This window comes from Danio rerio, chromosome 18, assembly GCF_052040795.2.
Source record: "Danio rerio strain M-AB ecotype USA chromosome 18, GRCz13ab, whole genome shotgun sequence".
Taxonomy (NCBI): Eukaryota; Metazoa; Chordata; class Actinopteri; order Cypriniformes; family Danionidae; genus Danio; species Danio rerio.
The window spans coordinates 6793394-6817500 of record NC_141038.1 but is presented as its reverse complement, the minus strand read 5'-3'; the positions used below and the strand labels follow the sequence as shown (position 1 = coordinate 6817500).

Sequence of the window (24107 nt, the reverse complement as noted above, 5' to 3'; positions counted from 1 at the left end):
CACTTGGCTTAAGTAACAAAATCGTTTTTAGTTTTTTCCTTTATTTACCTATAATAGCCCTGGTTTCAAAGCACACTGACTTAAAACACAATGCTCATGATGCCATACACTTAAAGAAAAAAATACATTTCAGCCGGATATAACCATCCAGCCTAAAAAACAAATGTTTGCCTTTGCAAGTGTAGCTTAAAAAACCCCCAAAAATATACAAATTAAATCTAAATGAGCTGTCATTGCACAGACCTCTAATAGACTTATCATTTAGGCCTTATTGCACAACACATGGACATGACCTCAAATCATTTTTCATTATACAATACATATCACCTATACATAAACAATTTTATCAACACTTTAGCTGATTGCAAAACATCCCTATCTCTATTGGAGGTGTCTATCAGTATGGCTAAAAAAACACTATAGTATGTTGCAATAAATTACTATAATATATTTTCATGCGAGTGCCAATGGCTGTAATATTGTTTATTGCAATATATTTTGGTGCAATAAAAAATACATAACGTGACAGGCCTAGAAACATTATAGTGTGTCTGCCTGGTAATACTGAATTGTATTATATTTTAAAATCATCTTGCTGGCAATGGGTAAAACTAAATGGTTTGAAAGATAGCGGCATGCATATTTAATAGTCAGTAAGTACTGTATTTTGGGGCTCAAATCTATTTCAGTGTGCCAATATAATGATTCTTGTTCCAAGTATGCCTGTTAGTTACACTCAATGACATTTTAATATGTCTTCTGTAAATAATCTTAGGCCCAATCCCAATTCCATTTTTTTTTTTACCCCTACCCCTTAGTTCCTTGAAAGAGAGTGTGAAGGGGTTTATCTTTTACCCCTAAAAAATGGGACACGCATGTCATATGTCGTCACAAGCTCATACGTAGGGCCAGACGGAATCTGCGGACGTTTTTTGATATTTCTGCAGAGAATTTTGGAAAATATGCGGATTTCTGCGGAATTATTTTGGGAGTATCCAGCGGAGTATCATAACTTACACTTTAATATATTAAATAAAAAGTAATAAATTACTGAATAAAAACTGAATAAATTCTGATTTACACATTTACTCAAGTAAATAAACAGAATTTGTAATGGGCTAAAAAACTGCAGAAATTTGCGGAATTCTGCGGAAAATCTGCGGAATTCTGCGCATGCAGATTCCATGTGGGCCTACTCATACGTCATACAAGATAATAATAATACATTTTTATTTGTATTGCACTTTTCCTACATACATGCAACTTAAAGTGCTTCACAAATAAACAAATACTGAAAAACAATGTCATTATGAAATAATAATAAAAATACAAAATAAACAATTTTGAAAATACAAATAAAAAAATGGATAAACAAATACAAAAATGAAAACAAATGTATGAACCAATAGAGCGCAGTAATCAACAAATATAAATGCATTTATATGTACACACATATGCAGTAAACATATACACACACAGTACAGTACTTACATGTGCATATACATGCACACACACACTGTACATGCATGCGTAAAGACAAGATTGACGATGGCGCCTGCTGTAGTTATTCCAGTTGAGTGGCTCACAGTTATTTTTTGGTTGTTATCTTCAGGAGATCATCGAAAGCAACAATATCATGTAATATGACTGTGTTGTGTATTTACAGTGGCCATATTCATATTCAAAACAACATTAACATTATTCCAGATACTGTAAAAAGTTCATTCCCAGCCACTAGACTTTACTGACAGGGTATTGGAGTGTCATCAAGTGAAAGATTTGAACGTATGTTATGGGACTACTATATATGAGTTATTATTATGCATTATAGATAGGGATAGGGACATTTATTTATTTAAATAGATTTATTTTAAAGCATGACTGTAACACACATACACCATAATGAACATGTTAAAACATATGCTAAAATTTCTGAATAATGGCAAAAAATACTTGTGCAACTCCTTTTTTGTGTGTACAGCCATGCTTTTCATACCTATTGGTTTCTAGTGTGGTCCTGTAAAATCTCAGTTTCAGGGGCTATCTAACCTTTTCCTTTAGCCCTACACTTTTAAGCTAAAGAGAACTGAGGATCCTCTACCCCTTCAGGTTAATGCACAAAACAATGGGTAAGGGGAGGGGCTAAGAGGTAGAATTGGGATTGAGCCTTACTGACCCTTATAGCAACTGCAGCTTTTCTAAATATTCATTTAATATACATAATCCCAAATCTCTCTTTCTCTCTTGTCTCTCAGTTGTGTACGAACATCGCTCAAGGTTGGAGAAGTCTCTTCAGAAGGAGCGAATTGACCATAAAAAAGCCAAAGAAGGCAAGTGCATTTTTAACAAATGACAACATCACTGACTTGATAATAATGGCATCCCTGATGGATAAACCGGTACAACCCAATAGAGCTGGATTATACTAAGCTAACAGTATACGAAGATCAGTGTTGGGTAAAGTTACTTTTAAAAGTAGCATATTAAAATCTTTGGTCCCACTTTATATTAAGTGGCCTTAACTAATATGTACTTACACAGGAATTAATAGTTTGTTACAATGTACTTATTGTGTAAATACATGCATTTACTTTGAACTTATGCTTGATTAAATACATGTATGTATTTACATCTGTAATTAACTTTTGTAATTACATTTGTAAATACACTGTTGACCATCCCTTACACCTTAACCCACCCTTAAACCCACCCATACCACCAAACCTGTCCATAACCCAACCTCTATCCCAACTCAAGAGCACCACAAGTGTTCTCAAATACTTTATGAACACAGTAAGTACATTGTATTTATTTTTTTGATGTAAGTACATAGTAGTTAAGGACTCTTAATATAAAGTGGGACCAAATCTTTATATGTGTTTAAAACTCTTTCAAAATTTTAAACTAAAAAAAAAACAATTGAACAAAAACCCTAACTCAAAATTAACAGTACATACGTTCACATTACTTTCCTTAAAAGTAACTAAGGAACATGTTTAGTTGCTTTTTAAAAAAAGTGACTTAAGATTGTAAAATATTACATTTGTTCAGTTTTTGTATTATAAAAGACAAACACTATTACAAAACAAATTGTTAGCTTGTGTTATCTTTTTGGTTTTAATACATAAATAAGGAAGACAGTAATTGGAATCTGCACGGACTCAAAATTCTCATAGAAATCAGTCAAGCTTGATGAAGGAAAAATCATGGTTTGGGATTATATTCAGTATGGGGGTGTGCGAGAGATCTGCAGAGTGGATGGCAACATCAACAGCCTGAGGTATCAAGACATTCGTGCTGCCCATTCAGCCCATCTGGTTTCTTTCCAATTAAGGATGTTTACTGAATTCTCAAGCAGCACAACAATAAACTCTGGTCAAAAAACGGTTGCTCCATCTTTCTTTCACTTTTCTATTTCGTAATATAACATTCCAATAAATGTGGCGCGAACCATTACAAACAAAGAAGTTGGGGTGTAATCAACAAATCTACACAACATATCAACATGTGTAAACTGCACATGAATTTGAGCACTATTTCTTATTTATATTAAATCAAATTGTGGCTCTTACTATAATAATTAAAAATAATAATAAAAAAAAACAACAGGACGGAGAGTGCATTTCATAAATAGAGTAGTATATTACTTTAGTCACCTTACCCAACACTGCCTAAGGTTGGCTTAACCAACACTGGAGCCTCTGTTTGCTTAAAAAATGCATGAATGTTGTTGTGATGGGAACAAAATAATAGCATGCAATTGCTGTTTAATTACCAAAAACACGGTTGCATTTGTCTCTTATGTAATACATGCTTTTGCCTTTTTTCCCCCTCACAGATTTTCTTGCGTATAAAATAGAGGCCCAACAGTCTCTCAACAAAGAAAAGGTAATTTATTTGAAGGCTATATATTGGCTGTCAATAGATAAAAACCTTTGATTTTTAAGCTTTAAGCGTTTACTCTGTTATATGTGTTTTGAGACACTTGCCCTGCAGTCAGACAATCATCTGTTTGCTTGTGTGTGAATGGCTCACGTGTTTCCTCTATATCCTGGTCTGTGTGTCATGGCATTTAGAGGTATAATGGTGCCATGTTTACTGAATGACCTGTTTGGTTTTGTGTTTGTTTGCAGCAAGATTCGAGCGTCAGGTTTAATTCTTTGCATTCCCAGCATCAAATTTTGAAGGTCAGTTGGAAAATCATGTTTATTTTTGAAGTGTTTTTTTTTTTTTTACTTCTGAAAGCAGTCAAATATTGTCATACTGGCTTGAGTAAACCAATATGCTTGTTATTCAATGGTAATGGCAATGGCAATTCAAGCCAAAATATTGTTAAAACATGTTAGAAACTACTTATGCATGTTAAAAATGCTAGAAACATGTTACAAATATTGAGTCATGTGGTAAAACATGTTAAAAACTCAGTATGTTAATGCTTATTCACATTAACCAAGTTTCTAACATGCAAACCGTGAACTTATTTATGCTAGCAATGTTAAAAACATGTTCATAACATAGCTAGCATCCTGGAAAAACATGTTTGCTGCGTGTTAAAATTATAAAATTATAAAACTGTTTTTCTTTCATTCTACTTTACTCCAAGCTAAAAGAATAGTTGACAAAGCCAACAAAATTTTTTGCCATGTGATGAAACATTGGAAAGACATGCTAGCAGAATGCTTATTCATACAGTATTAATGCTAAAACGTGTTACTCGCATGCTTAAGCATGTTAAAACTGTTTAACTGTGTACTAAAACATGTTGTAAGCATGTTAATTCATGTTGATAAGATGTTTAATCATGCTAACCATGTACCAAAACATGCTAAAATATGCTAAAAGTATAATTATGTATGTCACGAGTGAAAGAATGTTCAGGTGAATCCAAGTGCGAGTTTAACAAAACTTAATATTTATTGACACAGTCAAACAAAAAGCAAGGAATGAATGTAGTGCTAATGCTAGGAGAGACCGGGCAGGAATCAGGCAGGAAACAGGGTCCCGAAAACACTCCTCAGATCCTGAGCACAGACAGAACAACACACATAAGCACACGTAACGAACTGACAAAGACACACAGAAAACGTGGCCCATATATAGGCCCGAATATGAGCCTCAGCTGGCGGGCTCATCAAGCCAGCTGAGTGCCGTCATCACACGTGATCAAAACAGATACACGTGGAGAACAAAAACAAAACCACATGATCAAACAGACACACCGGAAGAGCGCACAAACCTGCAACCGTGACAATGTATGTCTCTCTTTCAGCCTACTTTACTCCAAGTTAAAAGCATAGCTTATGCATGTTTTCTGTAGCCAACATACATTTTTAGCCATGTGATGAAACATTGTAAACATGCTAGCAGCATGCTAAATTACATTAATGCTAAAACTTGTTAGTTGCATGCAAAAACATGTTAAGACAGTTTAACGGTGTACTAAAACATGTTGTAAGCATGCTTATTCTTGTTGATAAGATGTTTAATCATGCTATCAGTGTCAAAACATGCTAGAAACAGGCTAAACATATAAATCTATTTATTTCTGCCTACTTTTTCCTCAAGTTCTACAGCTTGCAAAACCGATTCCAACAAGCAAAGTTTTCTCAAGCTAACATAAATGTTTGCTTCAAACAAACTTTACTATGCAGATCACTGTTGTCTCTGTATGTTTATCATTAGAACCAGCATGACGATCTAAAAAAGCAGTATTACGAGCTGCAAGAACGCCACCAGCTACAAGGAGATGAGCACAACAAGGCATTAGAGGAACATAAACAGAAGCTCGACCAACTTCATCTGAACAAGGAGTCTGAGATTTCCAAGCTTAAAGGTGTCATGTTTTTTCTTGGTAACAGTCTGGCATCCATCAATTAGCAAGACTAGCATCATGGTGGTGTGATTTGCATAGGCCAACAGCATTTCTTGGAATTTAAGAGTCTAGTTTGACCTGTACTTCCAGGTTCTTTCAGTGTTTATGTTTCTGGCTGGTGTCTGTTTGGTGAAATTGCATGATGAAAGCATATAAGCTGACTTTCTTCCTCTCTTTCTTCTCTAGAGAGTTCATATAACCTGCGTGAGGAGAACAAGCAGCTAAGAAAAGCTCATCAAGACATTTATGTGCAGCTTCAGGATACCAGGGTAATGCTGAAACGTGCTTTGGGATTTGGTTTATATCAGAGAAAATCCTCTGCTTTAAAATAAAAGGTCATTTAGGAGCAGAGGTACAGAATGGGAGCTATAGGTTTATGTAACCATAAGTCTTGCTCGCTTTTTGCTGTAGATTAATGGGTGAATCTTGTGGCAATATATCTAGCTATGACAGCCTCGATGTTACATGAATAAAATCTAAACATTTATTTAGCATAAATATACTTAATCCTACATTAAATTCAGAATTTGTAATTGTATTTTATAGTCACAAATAAAATTCACATTTAAGTCATGTCAATAAATAAATAAAAATTTTATATACGCTGCCTGACAAAAGTTTTGTCGATGATCCCAGTTTAAAGAGCAACAAATAATAACTTGACTTCTAGTTGATCATTTAGAAAAGGTAGATTTTTCAGATGAATCATCTGTTGAACTGCATCCCAATCATCACAAATACTGCAGAAGACCTACAGTACTGGAACTCGCACGAATCCAAGATTCTCATATAAATCAGTCAAGTTTGGTGAAGGAAAAATCATGGTTTGGGGATACATTCAGTATGGGGGCATGCAAGAGATCTGCAGAGTGGATGGCAACATCAACAGCCTGAGGTATCAAGACATTTGTGCTGCCCATTACATTACAGACCACAGGAGAGGGCAAATTCTTCAGCAGGATAGCGCTCCTTCTCATACTTCAGCCTCCACATCAAAGTTCCTGAAAGCAAAGTTGGTCAAGGTGCTCCAGGATTGGTCAGCTCAGTCACCAGACATGAAAATTATTGAGCATGTCTGGGGTAAGATGGAGGAGGAGGCATTGAAGATGAATCCATAGAAGTCTGGGAGTCCTGCAAGAAGGCTTATCTGTTTATTAATTGGCTTTATTAATTAGTGATTTGAGTCATTGCAGAGATGTATGGATGCAGTCCTCCAAGTTCATGGAAATCATATACAATATTTATTATTTTTCCACCGCAGCATGACTTTGTATTCTATACTGTATAAGAATTTTGTCTAGGCAAAGTCAGACCGTAATCTCCTAATTAAAGAATGAAAAATCAAGGCATGATCATGTTTATTTTGGTAAAATAAGCATAATCTAGAAGTCTTTGCCTTTCATGTGAGCCACTTCTGATACCAAGTGCTCAACTAGAAGTCAAGTTGTTATTTGTTGTTCCTAAAACTTACATAGACGACAAGACTTTTGTCAGGTAGTGGGTATACACAGATATGCTTTTTATTATTTTGCTGACATGATTTAAATGTGGATTTTATTGCCACTATTAATTACTTGTACAAATTCTGAATGTATTATATTATTGTATATAATGAAATGTAATATATTAGATATTAGAAATGACATTAACACATTATTTTATTTCAGATGATAAAAATGATTTTAGTTTAAAAACTAAATATGATTTCACCCTAATTTAACGTGGAATTTAAATACCTGATAACGGTTTTAGCAATTTTCATGAAATTCACCCAGTTAAAACTCCCACTTAACCTAATGTCCATGATTTATCTTTTTTCAGATGAGTCTATTGTGTTTCTGATCATATTATATAATATAATACAGCTTTATCACACTATCTGTACTAATATAGTCAGTGTGTGGTTGTCCTGAATGTTTGCCTGTGATGGTTCCTCTTGTAGCAACAGCACAAGAACTTAAAATCTGCCCATGACCAGCTTGTGTTGACCCTGGAGGACCACAAGAGTGCGCTAGCTGCAGCCCAGGTTAGGGTGTGAGTGTGTCTGTCTGTGTGAATGTGCACACTTTAAGTTGCTGCCGGAGTGTGTGTTTGCTGTGCATGAAATCCGCTGGCTGATCAAATGCATGCAGTGCATGTTCTGTGAGAAAGACCAGTTCAGTGACACACAGCTTATGTAAAAAGCATGCAAATGGCATATATTTATTTGAGCACTCCGATTACAACAGCATGCAAATTGCATTTCAGGATGAACCCTATTTTAGTAAGCAAGTAAAGGTTTATTTATATAGCACCTTTCACAGACATTTAGTCACAAATAAAACCGGAAAAAAGGGAAAACATCAATAAAAGAAAACAAGTTAAAAATCCAAGAACAGAAACAGCAATGTAAAACCAGCTCACCATACTGGTAATCTGGGGACAATCCTGACCAAAAAGATGTGTCTTTTAAATATTTTTTAAAAAGTTCAACTCATCCCAGTGTTCTCAGTGCTTGAAGGAGAGAGTTCCAGAGCCTTGGGGCCACAACACAGAAGCAGGGTCATCTTTAGGGTGCTTTCACACTAGCACTTTTGGTCTGCACCTGGGTTCGTTTGACGTCATAGTACGGTACGTTTAGCTAGTGTGAACGTGTCGTCGGAACTCAGGTGCGCACCTGTGAACCGTACCCGAGTCTGCCTGAAAGAGGTGGTCTGGGGTACGGTTCATGCAAACTCTGGTACGGTTCACTTCTGATGTGAATGCAATCGTACAAAATCACGGAAGTGAAGTGCCAACTGTACAACAAACTATCGTTTTCATAATGTGCGTTCGTGTTTGTGTGTGTGTGTGTGTGTGTTCGTACCTTGGTGACACGTGCGGGACTGAGCCAGGGCAAACACAGTGATACAGAGTGATGTCTGCTTGTCTCTTCCAAAACAGCTTCTGCAGACACTGTGTGATGTTCTGAATGTTTATAATATGTTTGCGGCAGATGGATGCCAGTCGCTTTCTATGTCCAAAAGCATAAAATATATATGTGTATATATATATATATATATATATATATATATATATATATATATATATATATATATATATATATATATATATATATATATATATATATATGCATGTATATATGTGTGTATATATATATATATATATATATATATATATGTATATATGTGTATATATATATATATATATATATATATATATATATATATATATATATATATATGTGTATATATATATATATATATATATATATATATATATATATATATATATATATATATATATATATGTGTGTGTATATATATATATATATATATATATATATATATATATATATATATATATATATATATATATATATATATATATATATATGTATGCATGTGTATATATATATATATATATATATATATATATATATATATATATATATGTGTGTGTGTATGTATGTATGTATGTATGTGTATATATATATATGTGTATATTTCATATTATATGAATATTAATAGGTAATTAATCACTTATTAATTTTCCTTTTGATAAGTCCCTTTATTAATCATGGGTCGCCACAGTGGAATGATCCGCCAACTTATCCTTCATATGTGTTACACTGTGGATGCCCTTCCAGCCACAACCCAGCACACTGAAAAACACCCATTCACTCCTGCATTCACACTCATACACTACGGCCAATTCAACTTGTTTAATTCACCTATAGCACACGTCTTTGGACTGTGGGAGAAACTGAAGCACCTGGTGGAAACACACGCCAACACGGGGAGAACAAGCAAATTCCACACAGAAATGCCAACTGACCCAGCCAGGACTCGAACCAGTGATTTCCTTACTGTGAGGTAACAGTGCTAACCACTGAGCCACTGTGTCGCCTCAATGAATAATTAATTATATTTAATATGCAATGGAATATATTTAGCTACATTATATTTGTATTTTAAGTAGGTCATTACTTTATAGAGTGTTGTACTGTTACCCCATCAACATTTAATTACAGCAATCATGCTATTCTTAAGCAGTTTGTGCTAGGATTGTCATTTATATGGCATCTGTCATCCCAAGCCAGTTGCTAGTAGGAATCGGGGCAGGTACTAGGTGAAAAAAAAAACACTATTAAAATGATAATCCAGAAATCATGTTATTTTCTGCACAGCACTGCATATGAGTTATGCTGCAGAAATGCTGTGTGTGTGAAAGCAGCACTTGATCCTGCTGATGCGGTAATGCTGCAGTGCCGCTGTCTCAAAAAAGCCAAAGCCTGAATTTCAAGTCCGGTCACAATCCACAAGGACATTGTGATCTCTTGCACACATTCACTCTTTCTGGTTTCTACAGAGCTTCTCGGCCTTGTTTTGTATGCTAAAATGTGCATGACTCTGATAAGCCATACATGCTGAACTTCCCGTTAACTGTGGCTGTGTGAAAGCAGATGTTCAGATGCTCATTAATTAAGTCTCTATCTGCTTTCTCAGGATGATAGGGAAGGATGCTGGAAGGCAGTGAGTTTAGGGTGTGTGTCTGTGTTTGTTTTCCTTTCAAACCCCCACATATAGAGTGATATTTTCCTTTTTATATGCTTTCCTATAACACTTGGTACTCGCACAGAAAAGTAAAACATCATAATCATAGATGGTAAATAGCGAAGGAGGTACCTGTATTTAAATAGTTTTAATTTATAATTATGTTAAAACCATGAATATATTTATTAAAAATAATATTAAATACATTTTCACTAACTTTAAAAGTTTTACACAACTCTATATTTAAAAAGTGCAACATAAATAATTATAAAATTAATAATAATTTTAAATTAAAAAATATTATTTTTATTAATTAAAAAATTTATAATTTTGATTAAATATTAAATAAATAAATACACAAATATTTTTAAAGGTGCTTCATTTAAGTTTTTGACTCCTCTAAAGCATAAGAAATACCATAATATGTTTGTAGATGTTTTAGAAGCATGCTTAATGAACAATCTTGTTTATCTGAAAAACAATGCTAAAGTCAGATATTCTGCTTTAAAAATGTGTGTTACATGCTGGAATGGCTGTCTTTGTTTTGGTCTCTTTAACCTGCCCAATGCCAGTTTAGCCAATTGTATTTCAGCACCCCACATTGCCTTTGTGAAAAACAGCATATTTAATTTATTCAGTCAGGAAGACTCTCAAACCTCTCACCTCCATTGGACAGTAAAAGCCTCAGAAATGAGACGCAGATTCAGACTTCCACATGAGGTGGTTATTAATCAGCAAACAATTTTAATATCATGAACGTAAACATTAAGTGAGCAGGTTACATTGTAAGAAACCCCTTGTCCTAACAGCAATCTATGTGAGGAGATACGCAGTGATTTAGCTGTTATGTGAGGAGTAAAGTAAATTAGCTGTTTGCACCAGATGAAATATGACAGAAATTTAAATTCAGCCATTCCAGATATACCTTGAAAACGGTTATCATCCCCTGCCTAATCTAAGGTTGTCATTGTCATAGTTTTAGCCTTTAGGTTCAATAGTCAGGCAGATAGTCCTGTTGGTGTTGGCAATCTGGCAACCAGGCATGCAATACCTAGCTCAACCACTGGGTGTCAAACTTGCACACTGTAATATAGCATATATAATATAAATATATATACATAATAACATTTTTGTTTTAGATTTTACTAGAAATATTGTTTTAGCAACTAGCGGAAATAAAATACATTCTTTTTATAAGTAATCATTATTTTCATTACATTTTTTTAATTATTATAATCCTAACTTTAGGTTTTAATATGACTACCTTAATTTAGTGAATCAATGAAAATCTGTTTTAAATAATACGCTTTTGAACTTTTATTATAAAAATGTATATAAACATTAAATATTTAAATGATATATGTTAGGTAAAAGGCGACACGGTGGCGTAGTGGGTACCACATTCACTTCACAGCAAGAAGGTCACTAGTTCGAGCCTAGGCTGGGTCAGTTGGTGTTTCTGTGTGGAGTTTGCATGTTCTTCCCTTGTTCGTGTAGGTTTCCTCAGGGTGCTCCGGTTTCCCCCACAAATCCAAAGACTTGTGCTATACAGGTGAATTGGGTATGCTAAAAAAAATTGACCGTATTGTATATGTGTGAATGAGTGTGTGTGGATGGGTTGCAGCTGGAAGGGCATCTGCTGCTTAAAACAATCCTGGATAAGTTGGCGTTTCATTTTGCTGTGGCGACCCGTGATTAATAAAGGGACTAAGCCGAAAAGAAAATGAATGAATGAATGAATGAATATGAAATAAATTCGCTTTCTAGTTTATTAAATACATCCATAGGTGATTTATTTATTTAGCTCTTTGTACAGATGTTTCTTGTTTTCTTTCATTATGTATATCCCTAATCATTTTTCTACTGCCTTACAGCATGTCTAGAGTTCATTATTTTCAGCTTGCTATGCGTGTTGTCTGTTTTACCTAACCACCAAACATCTCCAGTATACCCTTTCACTAGTGTATATGAAGCTTTTATTCTGATTGTACTTATTCCGTGCTTTTGACTGGGTTCCAGGTACAGGTGGATGAATATAAACAGCTGAAGGACACGCTTGATAAGATGCCCAGTCTGAGAAATGCAGCCGTACAACCGCAAGCACCTGTACAGCCAGTCCAGAACAAGAACATTGATGAACCCCAACAACCCAAGCAAGAGGTAATAAACCCTTTCACATTACCAGTAGCGCCGCACAACATTTAATTCAGATGCCAAAACACTCACTTTCGTGTCAAATGATTAAAAAAGTAAAAATGCATGAACCGATTGGTACAGAGAATCAAATAGTTCAGTTTATGATTTCCTTAAATTCATTCATTCATTTTCCCACGGCTTAGTTCCTTATTTATCAGGGGTTACCCCAGCGGAATAAACCGGCGACTTATCCAGCATATGTTTTACACAGTGGATGCCCTTCCAGCCATAACCCAGCATTGGAAAACACCATACACACTGATTCACACTCACACACTACGGCAAATTTAGTTCACCCAATTCACCTATAGCGCATGTCTTTGGGCTGTTGGGAAAACTGGAGCAGCCGGGGGAAACCCACAGCAACACGGGGAGAACATGCAAAAAGAAATGCCAACTGGTCCATCCGGGACTCGAACCAGTGACCTTCTTGCTCTGAGACGAAAGTACTAACCACTGAGCCACCATACCGCATTTGATTCCATCACATTCTGAATCAATTTCATTCAAAATGTTAGTTAAATGCGTCTGTCCGGATCTGTTTGTCAGGTGGTAAAACATGAGGAGGTGGAGGAGCCCCAGTTGCACCACCAGGAGGAGGATGGAGAGATGGGGGGAGCGGAGGAGAGGAGGAGAGAGCTGGCAGAGGAGGAGATGGAGCAGGCTGGACAGCCTCAGAAACTGGAGGAGGAGTTTGATGGAGTGCATAATGAAGTGGAGGAAGAGGAGGAGGAGCCACAGGCCGGCCAACCAGATGAAAACGCAGTGGAGAAGGAGCGGCATCATGCTCAAGAGGTCTGAACGCTAATGAGATGCAGACAAATGATCAATACACTAGTATTGGCTACATTATTCCTACAAGTTAATGCAGTTATTTTTTTGTTTTATTTATGTATTAAGTGTTAATAAAATGTATTAATGTTTCGTAAGAATATGCTTTACAACTGGGATCACCAAACTTGTTCCTGGAGGTCCGGGGTCCTGCAGATTTTAGCTCCAACCCTAATCAAACACAACTGAACAAGCTAATCAAGCTCTTACTAGGTATACTTGAATATACTTGTGTTGAAGGCAAGTTGGAGCTTAACCCTGCAGGGCACCGGACCTCCAGGAACGAGATTGGTGACATCTGCGCTACAAGGTTCTGTTAATTTGAACAAAAAAAGTACAGGAGTCATATGGCCATGAAAAACCTAGAAAAGTCATGGAATTTTAACAAAAGTTTTGGAAAAGTCATGGAAATTAGTTTAAGAAATATCTGTATACTTGAGTGTGGCTGTGCGATATTGGAAAAATCTGACATTACAGTATTTTGTATTTCTGTGATGTATATTGCGATGTGAATACAATTTCACCAGATGATTTGACAGGTTTATTTTGATTGATTGGGCGATTTTGTAGGGGAGTGAATCTCGAATAATATATTACAAATAAATTACAAGGATAGATAAATTAAATATAGCAAAGACAAAAGTAAATTATAGATTTCAGGTATTCACTATTCAGGTACAGATATTGAATGATCAAAACTGCACAGTCTTCATTGTATATTATTCAATCTTTATTAAAGGTACAAAAAAATTCTTGTGGGTGACGCAATGTAAATGTAATGTACTGTAATGTGTATTTGACCAGGACACAGGGGTTACACCCCTGCTCTTTCACAAGAAGTGCCATGGGATTATAAATTACCACAGGGAGTCAGGTCCTCGGTTTAACGTCTCATCCGAAAGACTTGGCGCAGTAGGTAGTGCTGTCGCCTCACAGCAAGAAGGTCGCTGGTTCGAACCTCGGCTCGACTCAGTTGGCGTTTCTGTGTGGAGTTTGCATGTTCTTCCTGCGTTCGCGTGGGTTTCCTCCGGGTGCTCTGGTTTTCCCCACAGTACATGTGGTACAGGTGAATTGGGTAGGCTAAATTGTTCGTAGTGTATGAGTGTGTGTATGAATGAGTGTGTGGATATTTCCCAGAGATGGGTTGCGGCTGGAAGGGCATCCGTTGCATAAAAAAAGTGCTGGATAAGTTGGCGGTTCATTCCGCTGTGGTGACACTGGATTAATAAAGGGACTAAGCCGACAAAAAAAACGAATGAATGAAAATTTCTTGTGGCCGGATGTTTTAAAATGTGAAATATATTAAATATTGAAATATTCACACAGTCACAGGCCTTAAAGGAACAGTTTACTCAAAGATTAAAATGTACTCACTATTTACACACTTTTCACTTGATTCAATAGTATAGGAGTTATTAAATTATATTCTTTTTGTATTCATTTAAAAAAGAAAACTCATAAATGTTTAAAACAAGTAAAGGGTAGAATGAAAATGGGAAGTAATTTTTGGGTGATCTGTCTCTTTATAAATGCATGCAGATGATAAACTTTTACTCCAATATTAAACTCTATATTAAACTATATTACATTGCATATCCTGCGACGTGACCATTGCGGATGCACACATTGCGATATTGATGCTAAAACGATATATTGTGCAGCCCTAACTTGAATATAGGTTAGTTGTCGTTATTTCTTTTCTGTTCTTGGCCAAAAACTTGCTCTCACATTGTTAGTGTTGTTTAAACATCATCAAAATAATTGTACAGAGATATAAAAACAAATTTAAACTAAATAGATTGTTGCGTGTTCTATGATATGCTGTAATAAATATGAACGTCATTATTTTTCTTATTATTTACCATGTATACGTAAACAATTCATGAATTAATAGGTCATGAAAATTTACTTGAAAGTTCTGGAAAAATCTTGGAAAAGTGATGGAATTTTTGTAGTAAAATGTGTATGAACACTGAAAGTAGCAGCGGTAATTATGTGAAATATTATTAGAATAAGAATAATTACTCTTTATTTTAATATGTGATGTAATACAAAGCTGAATCGTCAGCATAATTTTTCCAGTTTTTTAGCATCACATTATCCTGTAGATCATTGTAACATGCTGATTTGCAGAAACGCAATTGCTGAATGGAGCATACGCCAACCTACGTATCCTACGAATAAAATAAAATCAATCATTTCTGTTCAATAGTAAGCCAACTCTTATCCTTTTGATTCGCATATTTTCTTGTGCAGTTGAATTCACAGAATTTCTACAAAGTATGTTGCATACTGTAAACTCGCAGACGTTTTTCGTTACATCCATAATGCGTGTTTATTTTCCTCATTTAAAATCTAAAAATAGTTTACGGATTTACATTTTTCTGATCCTGCACTCTCAAAAAAAGGGTACAATGTTGTACCAAAGACGGTACAGACCCTTGTCACAGCAGCAGTACCTTTTTATGGAACAGAATTGTACCTTAAGACTAAGGCCCCGTTTACACTAATGCGTTTTCGTTTTAAAATGCATAAGTTTTGCTACAGTTACGCCATCCGCCCACACTGCGCCAGAGTTCTCGAGCGCCGTAAACGGAGCGTTTTGAAAACGCTGGAGAGGCCGTTTTCATTCTAAAACGCTGCTGCTCCGTTTCAGTGTGGAGGAGGAAAAAACGGAGACATCTGAAAACGGAGGCAGGGCTGCTGAGATTCGCTAGCTGATTGGGGCTTTTGTATCATTGCGTATCCTTCCCTTATTCATCAATTCCCTATCACATGACTATAACACATGGCTTTAACGCTACCGGAAGACAGTACTGTAAACAACAACATGGGCACAGAAATGGGAGCGTTGTTTGCACTATTGTCTGTTTTAGGCGCCATTGTGCAGTTATTCATTTGTTATGTTTAGTAACAACTCGACTTCGTCGTCTGTCCACAAAAATACCTCTCTTGCTTTCTTTGCCATCGCGTTTTTAATGTACAACTGGCGTTTGTTGACTAACAAAAACCAAATGCCCAGCGAGATGCATGCTTTCTGTTTATACTAGAACACGCATGCCCAATGGACCATTGCACGCAAATGGTCACGTGATATACGTTTTTGGTGGCGTAGTGTGGACGGAGATATGTTCAGAGACACTAGGTAAAACGCTAGTGTGGATGCGGATCGTTTTTGATCTAAAACGTCGTTTTAAAACTAAAACGCACTAATGTAAACGGGGCCTAAAAAACAAATTTGTACCATTGCAGTTTGTACCTTTAAGACCATGATTTGTACCATGGGAAACCAAAATGTACCTTTGGTGTTTAAAACTTGCAGAGTCAATATTGTACCTTCATCAAAGATACAAATCTGATCCATGAAGGTACCACTACAGCAGGGGTGGCCAACCCTGTTCCTGGAGAGCCATCTTCCTGCAAAATTCAGTTGCAATCCATATCAAACACACCTGCCTGCAATTATCACGTGGTGTTCAGGTCCTTATTAATTGGTTCAGGTGTGTTTGATATGAGTAGCAACTGAAATCTGCAGGAATGTGGCTCTCCAGGAACAGGGTTGGCCACCCCAGCACTACCGTGACAAGACACTTTGTCCCTTAAGTATCAAATGTGTTCCTTCAAGAACTATTTAAAGGCATTTTGCTTTATCCAAAATGTGTCAATTTGTTTTCAGTAAATATCAAACATCAAATACAGTTTTAAACCATGTTTTTTTAAAGTTTCTTATTGTATAAATGCAACTTTTCCATTTACAAAAATTTATAAAAAATACTTGAACATAAATCAAGATAATTTTTTTCCTAAACATTTCACAGCACTTTTCACAAAAATGTTACTGAAACACATTCTCCCATGCACAATTTAAAACATTTTTTTTCAAATTTTTTAGAAATTAGATTACAAATACCTTTGTAATCACTTAAGTTAATTTATTTACTTAATTTAAAAATAGAGCACAAATAGTAACAAGATATGCACAATGTTTGATTAGTTTTACAATAATAAAATGTCTGCATGAACACTTTGCATATGCAGGACTTTTGCCAGCTCACGTGCGTAGTGGAACGCAAACGTCAAAAGATGCGGATATCAATAATGAAAATGTATTTATCAGAAAATGCTTAACAAACGTTTATTAAAATGCCTTCAATGTTTAGTTTACAATATAGTTTTGTTTTACCAGTTGTTTTGTTTTATAGAACTTGGCTCAATAATGGCTCATGTTTTAATATTGAAATTATTCATAAACAGTACAGAACAGTATCATATCAGGTCTTTTCTGTACCATTTAAAGTAAAATTTTTATAAAGGTACAAAACTTTCTTCTTAAGGAGCATTATTTGTACCACCGTGTACCTTTTATGCTGAGAGTGAATACCTCTGTGGTTTGGAAAATGTAAATAGATGCTTTAATATAATGTTAACTTATTCTTTCTCTGTGAACTTATGTTTTGAGTTTTTTTTTTTTATATATATACTTTACTTTTATTTATCTTTTTTAAGGAAAAAAAACAGGGAAAAAATACAAGTAATGGATTTAAATAAAATAAAATAAATTAAATAATACAATAAAACACCAGAACTTAAATGAACAGTTGACTGGTCACATATTTCCTTACAGGTCATATGAACAAATACACATCGAAATCAGATTACACTGTGTAAAAGCATAAGTACAATCCATTTCTCCCAATATTGCAGGTATTTGTCCATTTGTAGTTTTAAAGAAAAAGTCATCCTCTCCATCTTTTGAACATTAGATATGATATCCAATCATTCAAATTTCGTAGGGGTTTTCAGTTGTAGCCACTTTTGAGTCACAGTTTTCTTACTGGTTGCTTGGAGTATTTTTAATAAATACTTGTCTTTTACCATTAAGTTGGCTGCAATATTTCCCAGATAAATTGTTGTAACAGAAAAATCCACATCATCACTAAAAATGTTTCGTATTACTTGCATAACGTCCTGCCAGTATGACTGAATGGATGGGCAACTCCAAAATATGTGAAAGTGGTTTGCCAAGTCTTCTCCACATTTCCACCAGCTCTATCCCCTGTCCTTCTCCTGTGTTTGCATATGTTTTGAGTTTTTACTGCAGATGTCATATTCATATAGCTGGAATTGCTCATAATTTTTTTTTTATTCTTAGCTATTCCTGGTTCATCCTTAAATACTAACTCTATTTTCTGATTTTGTCATGTTGTTTGTCCCTCTCTCTTCTGCTTTTCCCGCAGGTGGCACCAGCTGAAGGTCATGCGCAGGTGGAGCGGGTGAAGTCTGCTTATGAACAGCAGCAGGAGCAGCAGCGTCTGGCGGCACAGCTGGCGGAGGAGCGCAGACAGCTGCATCTGCGTCAGGAGGCCCTGCAGAAGCAGCAGCTGCAGCAGCAGAAGGAGAGAGAGGAAAGACTACGCCTGCAGAGAGAGAGAGAGGAGCAGCTGAACCGAGAGGCTGATCTCAAAGAGCAAAAACTCAAGCAAGAGATGCTCCGGTCAGAATTACTACCAGTTATTTATTAGGCTATTAGCTTCTCAATCTCCTGGTCCTCGCTGTCCCCTGTTATTTCTATAGTGCTTTTATAGTGTAGATTGTGTCAAAGCAGCTTAACATAGAAGTTCTAGTAAATTGAAACTGTCAATCCAGTTCTTAGAGTTGAAGTGCAGTTCAGTGTATGTAATTTTTACTACTGAAAGCCAAAACACTGAGGAGCAAATTCAATGATGCGCAGCCCCACAACCTATGCATATAGTGGGGGAATTAAGTATTAAAAGTCATTATTTTTCTCAGAAAACATATTCTTAAAGGTGCTGTGGACTTTGTGGACTGTGAAATTTTCACCAGATGTTGATAACAACCAAAGAAATCCATAAATGCAAAGAAAAAAATCTAATTAGTTTATAAATTAAGTTATGTGTAATAAAATGAAATGACACAGGGAAAAAAGACATGAAGAAAGGGAGGTGTGAAGTCCAGTGAAAGCCCAGATAGCAACCCTCAGCCCTTCCTCATTGTAAATTAAAATCAGCTGCTTCAGTCCAAAATCTACATTAGCTGTTGAAAATGAAACCAGTGTGGACATTTCAACAAGACAATGGTCCAAAACAGAGCCAAGGAAACTCTCAAATGCTTTCAGAGAAAGTAAATCAAGCTGTTGAATGGCCCAGCCAAACACCTGACTTGAATCCAATAAAAAATACAAAATAAAGCTCAGATTTGATAGACGAGACCCACAGAACCAAAAAAAAAAATAAATCACACTTTAGCAATGCATGTACGGAAACTTCATTTTTTATATGAGCATCTTCATTAAGCTGCCACCACTTTAGAGGTTTGTTCCCTAAGTGGCCTGTGAAGCTGCAAACATTTTTGTAGCGGGAATCATTTATTTTTATATATTAAGTGCTTAGCATAAATAAGTATAGCCTGGTTTTGAAAATGAATTCTCAATGAATATAGGTCATATATTTTGGTGCATTTCATCAAAACAGATTTAATAAACTAATAAATTCATTAAAATAAGAGTTTGGTCTCCTAACATCTTTAGAAATAGAAAGATAATACATTTAAATTTAATTAAAATACTGCAAAAAATTTTTTCTAAAGTTTATATTTATATATTTTGTTTCTCTTGATTGATTTATTTTTTCCTCTCTAAAAAAAATAAATAAATAAAATTTAAAAAAAAATCCCTAATATGCAATTTGGGTGGAGTAATGTTATTGTAAGTTTTTGTGTTACTTTAGTTCCAATTGAGTTTTTTTTTTATCCGATTTTCCCTGTGCAAGGAGTAGAGAGCAGTGAACACTATGTAGGAAAAGATGTGTTGATCGGAACACTTCTTTCTTGAAGCTCTCTTCTAATGAGCTGGGTATCTAAATCAGGTGTGTTAGGCCAAAGAGACATGCAAAATAAGCCGTTTTTGGGGACCACAAGGACCATGAGAACCACTGATTTAATATACTAACTCTATCATGAATGAGATTTAGGGCTCTATTTTGACAATTCATGCGCAAAGCGCAGGGCGCAAAAGCAATTAGGGCTTGTCAGAATCCACTTTTGCTAATATAAGGACGGAAAAATTCTATTTGTGCCATGGTGCATGGTTTAAAAGGGTTAAGCTTATGAGTTATAGGTGTGTTTTAAGAATGAAACAAACAGAGTCTCATCTCCCATTCCCTTTAAAAGTCAGTTGCGTCACGCCATAGCGCATTTGCTATTTACATGACAGACTTCGTAAGTGGAAAAACTGAGCGTTTTACTAGCAAGAAAACAGTTAAACAGAGCATCTACAGCCCGAGAATGAGAGATGAGCCTCCTCATTCTTTACTTTCACTTTCACTCTCGTGGATAGGGAAACGTGTTGTATGCACAGACATCCATTAGCCTATAAATAATTAATTTAGTTTGTTAAGTGCAAATATATATTTTCAAAACTAATTCTAAATTCAGTTCTAATTTCCAGCAAACTAAAAAAATTAACAATAATAACGAAGTGTGGTCACAAAACTGAGTTATATCCAAACACACATGCTGCGCCCCATATGGTCTAAAATCTGAAAGGTGGGCAAATCTAAGCTTGTTTTTAATAAAACAAATATACATATGCATATAATAAATAATACTGCTAATAAAATAACATTATACAAAAGCAATTTGTTATGAATAAATTGAAAAAGCCCCCCCGAGATGAAAAAGGCACGAAGGTATGGTTTTTATATTTATGTAGGCTAGAAAATAATAATTTTTGTAATATTTTAATCCTTTATATTTATATTCTATAGGCTGTATATCCTTATTATATCTTTTATATATATATATATATATATATATATATATATAAATATATCCTAATATTTTAATTAATTTTTCATTTGTAAAGATATTTACGTATTGTTGTACATCCTGTGTGTATTAAGCAATGTGTAAGCATGGCACACAACTAACACGCTCTGCGCTGGACAATAGGCCAGCTTTGATCTGATCTATTTGAACCTTCTATTTAAGTTCCTCAAAATAGCAACGCACCAGCAATGCGCCTCAACACGCCTCTTTTTTTAGACTAGAACGCCTATGGGCGCACATATGAGCGCAAATGCATTTGCTGTTTAAACAGCGTGGCACAAAACATCAAAAAGACTTTTGCGCCAAGCTGAAACTAGCAAACAGCTATTGCGTCGCACCTTGCGCCGCATTGGGCCGGGTGTATGGTTGGGCCCTTAAATATAGTTTTAAGCTCCAATAGATCACATTGCTTTGATTTTCCAACAAATAAGAGCATCAGTCACCAAATAGTGTTATTTAATACAAAATATAAACAACAATTACATTTATTTTTAACAATACTTTGCGTGTTAATGAATGCTGTTCATGCATGCATGTTTAGAGGCTCTTCTTGTCACTATGATTTACTTTTTCACATTTGACGGTCACCTTTGTATTAAGTGACCTGTATTGCATTGAAAGTTTCTCAGTTCTTTTTTCCTTACAAATCAAACTCACCACCTTAGGGAAGGCTGATATAGACCTGGAATGTATTTTATAATTCTGTTTCTGTTTATTTATTAGGAAAAAGGCAGAATATGAAAACATGGATGCTGATATAGTGCAGGGAGAAGAAGAGGCACAGATAGCCGAGGAGAAAGGTGACGGTTCATTTGTTTTGACCATGTTTACTTTAATCTGTTTTCTTGAGTGTTTTAATGTCAGAGGGTGATTTTCATGTGTTTTTGTGATTTGTAGAGGAGAACGCACTACATGAAGATCCAAGGCAAGGTGAAGAGGACAACGTTCACCATGAGGAGAAGGTGTTTTACCTTATGTTGCTATAAACGCATACATGCACCTTTGTTCATATAAATTGGGCTTGAGAAAGACATTTTCTTCACAGAATGAGCAGTAAAAATGGGGCAATAAATATGTATTTTAGATCATTTATACATGGAGTCTTTTACAACCAAGAAAATTTAATGCATTTTAAAACAGAAAGGGCAGTTGTTTTTTATTTGTTTTTTTTTTTACTTTCAAATTCTTGGGTTATTTTCATTTATTAAAAACTAGGGATGTAACAATATTGTAAATACCGTCATACCGCAATAGTAATTTTTTTCAATATTACCGTAGGCGCATGACTCAATAAAACTATATTTCTGAGAAAAGTTTGTCTAAGCGAATGAAGCGAACAGAAGGTAGCGGGAACTACAATTCCCATCAGCCTAGGTGTGGCCATCATCCTTTGCGGTCTGTTGTTACTACAGATCCAGTAATGCGGAAATGGAGTGTGTGAACCTAAAGCGGGTTTTAAATCGGATGTGTGAAAGTATTTCGGTTTCTTTCTAAAAAGATACGAAAAAGGAAAAAAGGTGACAGACAAAGAAAAAAACGGTATGCAGGCACTGCCAGACTGTGGTGAAATATAAGTCGGGGAATACTACTGAAAACAGTCATGGGGGCTGCAGAACACAGCACACTTGTTAGATTGATGCAGACATTAGCCCCTTTCACACATACAGACCTTTCCGGAAAGGTTGTATGTGTGAACAGGTCCTTTTTGAAAATACCGGTAAATTCGTTCTGGCTATTTTCCGGAAAGAGAAGTTGTAACATTACCGGCAATTTGCCGGAATGCTGCGCTGTGTGAATGCAGATGGAAGATTGCCGTAATAAGCGCGTGCACGTCTAGAACGTGCTGACGTGAGACGTCTGCTTTAGCCAATCACAACAGTCAGACGCATTTACAACCGCGCGGTTTGTGAGAATAAAAACTTTTGAATATTTTTCCAGACACATTTAGCTGCTAGAAGTTAGTCAGGTTATGTTTATATGTTCTTCTTAATGCCAACTGTTTAAATAATCATCGATGAGATGCTTATGTTTGTTTACCTTCAAGCTTCAGCCTGTGAGCGCCTGCACACGCACATATTATGAACATCTCGACATGCGAAAGTGATCCTGCGAAAGTTGTTCACAATATTGATCATCCACAGAGTTTGTAATTTAGTCAAATGTTTACAAATACAAGCGCAGCCGTTTAAAGCTCATTTGTGGTGAATGATGGCAGAATTTACCGGTATTTTGGAATGGATGTGTGAATGCTCTTTTCCGGAAAATTTCCGTAACGTCCTCGCCTGTGTGAACAGCGCTTTTTTGAATATACCGGTAAAGTCGTTTCGGAAATTTTCCAGATATTTACCGGTATCACTGTGTGAAAGGGGCTATTGACTTGTACCGCAAAGAGACCTCTATCTCACTCATGGTTTGTCCTCTCAAGTGGTGGAAAGACCATGCACAACGTTACCCACTGCTGTCAACCTTGGCTAAATCATAACTCTCTGTCCCAGAAACCTCAGTCCCAAATGAGAGGTTTTTTTTTTCTGTTGCCGGGGACATTGAAAATGCCCAGAGATCCCAGCTTTTACCAGATTATATTTATATGATAATTTTCCTTAAAAAAAACATCTCTATCTAAGTGAGTGAGTGATTAAATGTTGAATGTGATGAGTTTTCAACAATACTAAATTGAAACTTTATTTTATTTACATGGTTTTATAGTTTTTTGTTATTAAAATTGAAAAAATTGAAGTTCCTGTATCGAAACTTACAGATAGATGGCTAATTTGTATGTCATTGATATGTTCAGTGCTAAGGTAAATGAGTACTTTTGGCACTTTTTT

At 35.5% G+C, this 24107-nt stretch overlaps 1 protein-coding gene across 10 annotated transcripts in view; it reads left to right on the top strand.

The window, feature by feature from the left end:
• golim4a (golgi integral membrane protein 4a) overlaps positions 1-24107 on the top strand; it is an 836478-nt gene that overhangs the window by 128689 nt on the left and 683682 nt on the right. For 4 of the 10 annotated variants that reach the window (XM_087291289.1, XM_087291290.1, XM_087291291.1 and 1 more), the window contains 11 exons: positions 2256-2330; positions 3839-3888; positions 4134-4187; positions 5683-5833; positions 6059-6141; positions 7815-7898; positions 12427-12567; positions 13153-13398; positions 18672-18928; positions 22003-22079; positions 22177-22241. In XM_087291289.1, coding sequence (XP_087147415.1) covers positions 12472-12567; positions 13153-13398; positions 18672-18928; positions 22003-22079; positions 22177-22241 — 741 coding nt within the window. In that variant the 5' untranslated portion in view covers positions 2256-2330; positions 3839-3888; positions 4134-4187; ... (2 more) ...; positions 7815-7898; positions 12427-12471. 10 annotated transcript variants of the gene reach the window in all.